Raw genomic sequence first — 8,460 nt, 5'->3', positions numbered from 1 at the left:
TGCTTGCTATGATCTTATCAACACTGTGCAGGTTTGCTCGAGGAAGAGGACAGACCAGATAAGCACTTCAAACATATTCAATGTTGCCTATGCTCTCATTTTTGGCTATATTTGGTATTACAGCGTCACTTATTTATCACGGATAATTTGACTGTGGTCAACAAATTTCTGCAAAGTAGAATTAACACATTGAATGTTTTCATAGACAGAGCATTGCAAAAAACTGTTTACGATCTCCTAAACACCCATATAGTCACCTAACCGGTAGCCGAGAGGATCTTCCAAGCGCCATCGCTATGGCCTTCACCCGGCCACTACAACATGGTCACGACGGGGAAATACTTTATCACGTCCCGGGTAACTTGTCTATGTTAGAACTGATTTTCGATGTGCTGAAACCATGGGCTTAAGTTGGTCTGTCAAAATTTGGTCAATTTGACAGTTGCAGTTACCACAGTTGTCCTATGTTTTAAGACACTGTGTTAGATAAGGGGTAAGGGAACAAACTAATAAAATTAGTATATATATATATATATATATATATATATATATATATATATATATATATATATATATATATATATATTGGAATTGGGGGGTTAAACCACCAAAAATGATTCCCGGGCGCGGCCACCGCTGCTGCTCTCTGCTCCCCTCATCTCCCAGGGGGGTGATCAAGGGTGATGGGTCAAATGCAGAGAATAATTTCGCCACACCTAGTGTGTGTGTGACAATCATTGGTACTTTAACTTTAATTAAAGAAATTAAAAAATAATGAATAAAAAGCACATTATTCTATTATAAATTAATACACATAAAGTACACGTTTGTGTACTTATGGACCAAGTACATCATATTAAAATATGTTTTTTAATTGTTATTCTAATTAGAGGTTTTTAAATCTTGTAAAAAATAATAATGATACTTAACTATAGATTGTATACCGGTATGTACTTAAAAATATTTAAATACTTTATTTAGATGTATAATTGCAATACAATATATTTAAACAATGTTTTAAATATTACATTATTAAGTACTATATTACCATGAATTAATGTTACTAATACTAAAATGAAAAACAATAAAAAAATAAGATGATGATGTTGTCATCCCAACACCATTCACACTCAGAGTTCATCTCCACTTAGCATTGTCCACACAGCTGCTGATAGCAGTCTTGTTAGCACTTAGTGGCACACCATGTCTGTTACGTCTTGACTTTAGACATGGCTCACACCCAAGTCTAACCGAAGTGGAGATGTGTTACTGATGAGGCAGGAGTTGAAAATTTAAGTTAAACTAAAAGTTGGTCAACTTGATAGTCGAGGTGAATACAACGCCAGGATTAGTTGTCATTGTTTGGAAAAATACTGCTACTAACAGTGTTAGTTTTTCTAGTAACGAATAATTGAATTCATTAATTTTGTATTACCGATACGTTTGCTGTAACGTGACAAGCTATTTTTGATGCGGACAAGACAGCTTTAGTATCGCAGCAAGTTCACTTCAGGAAGTAGCTCTCTCTCTGACACGCGCACTACTTCGGGGGAATAATGAATATTCAATCCACGATGATAATGCTACAATACCTTGTTTGTGGACAAGGAGATACACAGCCATTGACGCATGTTCAATCGCTTTATTAACGATCGGTAAAAAAAATCAACAAACCCTACCGTCAACAATCTCCTTCTAGTGTGCAGACTACCAGTGCTAAGCTAAAACAGCCAATGAGTGTGCCCTCGCTCACGTTACGTCACTTGTCAACCGACACTGCCTGAATCTCTTCTGAAACATCTCTCAACTGCATACACCAGATATATGATGGTTAAAAAAAGTAACACATTAATTACTTTCCCAAGTAATTATGTTCATCTATTAAATAATAATTATATTATTTAATATGCTTTTTTTGGTGCTGTAACTGTGATTAATTACTTTTTTAAAGTCTTTTTCCAAACACTATTAGCTGTTAGCAGTGTTCACCCTTAACCCGGAAACATGAATATTTTAATTGATCGCAACAACGTAATAATTGAAAATAAGCACATGTAAGACTTCATTTAGGCCCAAAATATTCGGAATATGAAAAAAAAAAACTGTCGCCTGATGCCGCAATATTTGTGGCAAAGGACAACTGAAATGTGAAAATCCTGTAGGCTCACAAATCTTAATCATATTTTTTTCTGTTTCAATTACCTTGAAGGATGTAGGCTGCCAGCAAGGCGGCATCCGAGGTTTTACACAGGAGTCGGCCGTGGTAAAGGTCTCTTTTGATCTGCAGGAAGACAAGATATCTGAAAGGAAAAGGACAAGAGTCAAGTTAGTTGATCATTCATGAATATTTTCACAAGACCTCAACTAACTCTCGGTAATTTGCACAGCATAGCAGAACAGCAGTAACTTATTTTATATCTAATACTAGCTCATTAAGAATTCAAAACATTTTGATTCATTCATATCGACCCATTTGTACAAATATAAACTATAGTATAATATTTTAAGTCTTCTGTATATATATATATATATATATATATATATATATATATATATATATATATATATATATATATATATATATATATATATATATATATATATACATATATATACATACATACATATATATATATATATACATATATATATATATATATATATATATATATATATATATACACATGTATATATATATATGTATAACATACATATATACATATATATATATATATAATATACATTATGTATATACATACTGTATATATACATATATACATTATATATACATACATATACACACACATACACACACATATATATATATTCACACACACACATGTATATATATACACACACACACATATATATATATATACACACACACATATATATACATATACACACATATATATATATAGATGTATGTATATATATACATACACACATATACATATACATATATACACATACTCATACATTTATACATATATATATAATATACATTATATATATACATACTGTATATATACATATATACATTATATATACATACATATACACACACATACACACACACATATATATATATATTCACACACACACACACATATATATACACACACACACACACATATACATACATATATATATATATATATATATACAAACACGCACACACACATATACATATTTATTTATATTATTTTAATATAACATGGTGGCTTTTTGTAGTTTTGATGTATTAAATTGTATTTGTAATACTTTAAAATAATCACAAATCAACAAAATGTATAAAGATATTCAGTATGTTATATTAAAAATGTTTGCACAAATTAAGACTTGCTGTGTAATAAATGCCTTATCTCAATAAACTGGTATAGGAATACATATATTATGGTAAAATTATAATTAATATAATACAGTAAACCCTTGTTTATCACTGTTTATTGGTTCTGGGCCTGACTGTGGTAAATACATTTCTGCAAAGTAGGAATTGTTCATTATAAATCAAATATTTTCATAGCTAGAGCATCCAAAAATGTGAATACAGTTTTGAACATTATGAAAGCCCCGTGGACACGAAATAAGGCTCACATAGTCACTTTACACTCAGATGGATGCTGCTTAGGCTGAGTCCATCAATGGTCACGATCCTGAGCAGGACGCACTGATTGGTTGGGTCTCAACAAGTGCCCACTACTACTAATGTATTGATATTTTTAGTTTATTTACCATTTGTATACTTGAAAATGCTTAATTTAGGCCAAACACAAATAAAATATACTTTAAAAAAACTGAAAAACTAAACTTTGAAGCGCAATGTGGCGAAGGGTATACAAATATTGTATTGAATTTTAATCATGTAATTCTAATCATAAGAAAATATACAATAATACTAATATACAAATGCAACATCTCTCTTTACACCTGGTACTCTCTGCAGTTGAGCAAACAAGTGCCGATGGATACTATGTGAAATATGATATATTGTCTAGTAAACCAAAAGTTTACTAGACAATGCAATGTTTTAATACAGCTCTTGCATGGCCTCTCCATATAATTTCGTGGTGTCTCAACATCCAAACAGTCAGATCATAAAAAATTATATTAAAAATTATATTAAGCCATTTGATTTGTTTTCATTATTATTGTTCCCCCCACGGGCTAATAATAACAATGATAACACTTGCTGTGGCTGCTAATTTCTGCCTTGTAGAAATATTGATACTGCACAGCGAGACATCAGCGTTGGCACAAACGGCTTTAAACGAGCCTGCTGTCCACGCCGTCTTCATAGTACGTGAGGAGTGGGAGCCAATGATGAGCCTTGGTAGTGACTAAATAGCATAACTCTCCACTATCATGGCTATGAATGTTCTCATTCATCCAGGCAGTGTTAGGCAGTAGCTTGTTACATGTAACAAAGCTACGTAGCTTAACTACATTTCATGAAAATTAATACCAATGAGTTGACTGATGAACATTATCACATCATTTATTCAGAAAGTATAAATAACAACAAATAAAGATAGAATACTATTAACCGCAAAATGTAAGTGTAAAAAAAACAAACTAATTTCAGAATGTGCTTGTTCTATTTTTAAACAAAGAAAACAATCTGAAGTTGTCTTTATTTTTAAGTTATCCTCCACTATCATGGCTATGAATGTTCTCATTCATCCAGGCAGTGTTAGGCAGTAGCTCGTTACATGTAACAAAGCTACGTAGCTTAACTACATTTCCCAGTAGCTACTTTTTAAACGAGTAGCGATTTCCGTAGCTTAGCTATCTTTACACCCATGTAGCGGGTAGCCTAGCTACGAAGAGAAAAGTGCAGGGATTTTTTGTTTTGTTTTTTGATACGTTTTTGTTAACAAGTTAAAGGTGTTTAATGATAATACAAGCATGTTTAGCACATATAGATTCCTTTCTTTCATGAAGACAAGAATATAAGTTGGTGTATTACCTGATTCTGATGACTTGCATTGATTGGAATCAGACAGTAGTGTTGATAATGTCCGCGTTTTTGAATTATGTCCAATATCACATGAAAGTGGTTGGTTTTTGGCATCTTACTTGTCCAGCTTCCATACTCCTTTTTATACACTTTACAAGAAATACATTGGCGGCAAACTCCGTAGCTTGCTAGCTTGTGCACGCTAGCTTTCTGAGACTCTTATTTTGTTAGCGCAGGCCGGATGAAGCAGCGCTTTTATTGTGAAAACAGGAACTGTGCGGTCGGTCTTTAGAGTTTTGACGGCAGGTACGGCGCGAGAGTCTGTTGAAATAAAAAGTGTTTCTCGCCTTCCTGTCGGTTATGTTTTCCTAATAACGAGCTGGCAGCAGCCAGCGTCATCTCACAGGACCCTCGGGTGCCCTGAATGTCAATCAAGTGACGAAAGTGACGTCTTGGTGAAGATTGATGATTGCTAATTTTTAGGTCTATTTTTTTAATGCCTGGCTGGCGATCGACTGACACACCCTCCGCCATTACCGGTAGCTCGCGATCGACGTAATGTGCACCCCTGGACTAGTGCAACTCCATGGGCAGGGGACAACATATACGGGAAACATCAATGACGATTGGTTGTTTACGTATAAGAAAATCCATGATTGTTTTGGGTTGTTTTTTTTAATATGCTGACACGTTTATGAGTGTCTGTGTTAGTATTATCAACTTACAATGGCATTCTTTTTGTATTGTTTTGGGTTAGTAAATTCACCAAAAAACGCCAAATCTGATTTGGCGTTTTTTGGTGAATTTACTAACCCAAAAAAATACAAAAAGAATGCCTTTGTAAGTTGATAGCTTCTGCAGCTAGCGGGTCCATGACGAAGACTTTTGTTTTGTCTGATCAGCCGCTTTACAGACACCGTTTGGAAACTCTTAAGGTATGTAAATAAACATTTACAAAATCTTTCGTACCGGTATATATCCACGGCTTATGGTTCGGTGTGGCTAATATATCTAAAAATATTTATTTCTTCTAAAATTTGGTGGGTGTGAGTTGAATACCAGTGCGCTCCATAGCCCGGAAATTACCGTAATTAGCTGCTAGCTTGTCACCCAGAGAGGATCGGGGTTTGTGAACCGCGTTAAAAGGCATTAATCATTAACTAATCACATGCTTTTTTCACAAAAATCATCTGATACTGATCATTGGCCGATCGATCGGCACACCCCTACTTGTAGGGCTGTGAATCTTTGGGTGTCCCACGAATCGATTCAATATCGATTCTTGGGGTCACGATTCGATTCAAAATCTTTTTTTTTTTTTCAATTCAACACGATTCCCGATTCAAAAACGATTTTTTCCAGATTCAAAAGGATTCTCTATTCATTCAATACATAGGATTTCAGCAGGATCTACCCCAGTCTGCTGGCATGCAAGCAGAGTAGATTTTTGTAAAAAGCTTTTATAATTGTAAAGGACAATGTTTTATCAACTGATTGCAATAATGTAAATTTGTTTTAACTATTATATGAACCAAAAATATGACTTATTTTATCTTTGTGAAAATATTGGACACAGGGTGTTGTCAAGCTTATGAGATGCGATGCAAGTGTAAGCCACTGTGACACTATTGTTCATTTATTTTTATTTTTATAAATGTCTAATGATAATGTCAATGAGGGATTTTTAATCACTGCTATGTTGAAATTGTAACTAATATTGATACTATTGTTGACAATATTAATCTTTGTTTCACTACTTTTGGTTTGTTCTGTGTCGTGTTTGTGTCTCCTCTCAATTGCTCTGTTTATTGCAGTTCTGAGTGTTGCTGGGTCGGTTTTGGTTTTGGAATTGGATTGCATTGTTATGGTATTGCTGTGTATTGTTTTGTTGGATTGATTAATTGAAAAAAATAACAAAACAAAAAAACAAACAAAAAAAAAAAAATCCATCCATTTTCTACCGCTTATTCCAAAATCGATTTTTTAAAAATGAGAATCGATTCTGAATCGCACAACGTAAGGATCGCGATTCGAATTCGAATCGATTTTTCCCCACACCCCTACCTACTTGTTCACGGTTCATTTAGACTTAGCAGGGAAAGCTTTTTACCCTCAAGTCTTTTTTGTAAACCGTGTAATATTTATTTATCATGTCTCAGAAGTGCTACCACCTTTTGAATGATTCAAAAAGGCATAAATCATGTTTATTATTTAGAAACAAGCTTTTAGAGAGCGTGCATAGTGAACAACAAGTTGCCGGGACAGTGTGGACAATAGAAAGCGAGTGGTTTCCCCTTGCTCATTTGGCAATTCATGCCTAAATATTGTATTAGTGTGACGCAACCACAACAATAAACATAATATAGGAATACCTCACTCGCAGTGTCAACGAGTTATCATTGCAAATATTGTATGGTACATCATGTTAAAAGGCTTTTAACAGTTTTACCTTGTGATTTCCTCCTTGAGCGCGGCGGGATCAGGAGGGTAGAACTTGACTCGCAGACACATGGTGAACGGAGGCTGAGCTGGAGGAAAGAAACACTTTTAGAAATAGTTCGGAAAGCTTTAAACGATGTTGACATAAACATAAGTTAATGCGTTACGGTTCACACACAAGTGCAACTTCCTCGCCATATAGTCATGCATCACTAGAGTGCAGCCAAGTCTTTAATGAACGGCAAACACTCCCAACGCAGAAATGATCCAAAACGACAAAACACCATAAAAAAAGGGAAACATGCGGAAAAAAAGGCTGCAGTCAAAAACTCCAAAGACACACAAAGAAACTGCAAAAGAGAGAGGCTGCAAGTTCACAGAACGCAGCAAAAGTTAGCCAGGCTACTTGGGATGCCACACCTGAAGGATATCAGTCTTTTAGACTTAATATTATACTATCTATTAGGCTACTGGCTAACTTCCTGGTACCCAGGCTGCTGGCTAACTTAGTTATCCAGGCTAACTTCCTTGTAGCCTAAGTTAGCCTAGCTAACTTCCAGGTAGCTCGGCTATTTTACCGGTAGTCTAAGTTAGTCAGGCTAACTTCCTGGTAGCCTATGTTAGTCAACTTGCTAACCTCATGATAGCCTAAAAGAGCCAAGTTAACTTCCTAAATTCCCAATATCCTAAATTAGCCTGGCGGACATATTGGTAGCCTGGCTAACTTCCTGGTAGCCTGGCTAACTTTCTGTTAGCAGGGCTACTGGCTAATAACTTCCTGTTAGCCTGGCTGCTAACTTCCAGGTAGCCTAAGCTAGCCAAGCTAACTTCGGTGTAGCCTGGCTAATTTACAGTCAGCCTAAGTTAGCCAGGCTAATTTCCCAACTTCCTAGTAGCCGAAGTTGGCTAACTTCCTGGTAGCCTGGCTAACCTGAGCTTACGCGTTCAAGTTGCAGCTATCTCATGCAGTGTTTTTGGCATTTACAGCACTTTGCTGTTGCATTCATTTTTTAAAGACTTTCATTTATCAAATAATTTACCTGCAAGTTGTTTCTTTTTAT

The 8,460-nt window shown here is 35.0% G+C and overlaps 1 protein-coding gene across 4 annotated transcripts in view; it reads right to left on the bottom strand.

The window, feature by feature from the left end:
- LOC133646781 (FERM domain-containing protein 5) overlaps window positions 1-8,460 on the bottom strand; it is a 205,720-nt gene that overhangs the window by 33,002 nt on the left and 164,258 nt on the right. For all 4 annotated transcript variants that reach the window (XM_062042548.1, XM_062042547.1, XM_062042545.1 and 1 more), the window contains 2 exons: window positions 7,410-7,488; window positions 2,203-2,300 (listed from right to left, as the gene is read on the bottom strand). In XM_062042548.1, coding sequence (XP_061898532.1) covers window positions 2,203-2,300; window positions 7,410-7,488 — 177 coding nt within the window. The remainder of the gene's footprint in view (window positions 1-2,202; window positions 2,301-7,409; window positions 7,489-8,460) is intronic.

The sequence above is a fragment of the Entelurus aequoreus genome, linkage group LG03 (assembly GCF_033978785.1).
Source record: "Entelurus aequoreus isolate RoL-2023_Sb linkage group LG03, RoL_Eaeq_v1.1, whole genome shotgun sequence".
Taxonomy (NCBI): domain Eukaryota; kingdom Metazoa; phylum Chordata; class Actinopteri; order Syngnathiformes; family Syngnathidae; genus Entelurus; species Entelurus aequoreus.
The sequence above is the reverse complement of the archived record's forward strand: the minus strand, read 5'-3'. Positions and strand labels throughout refer to the sequence as shown.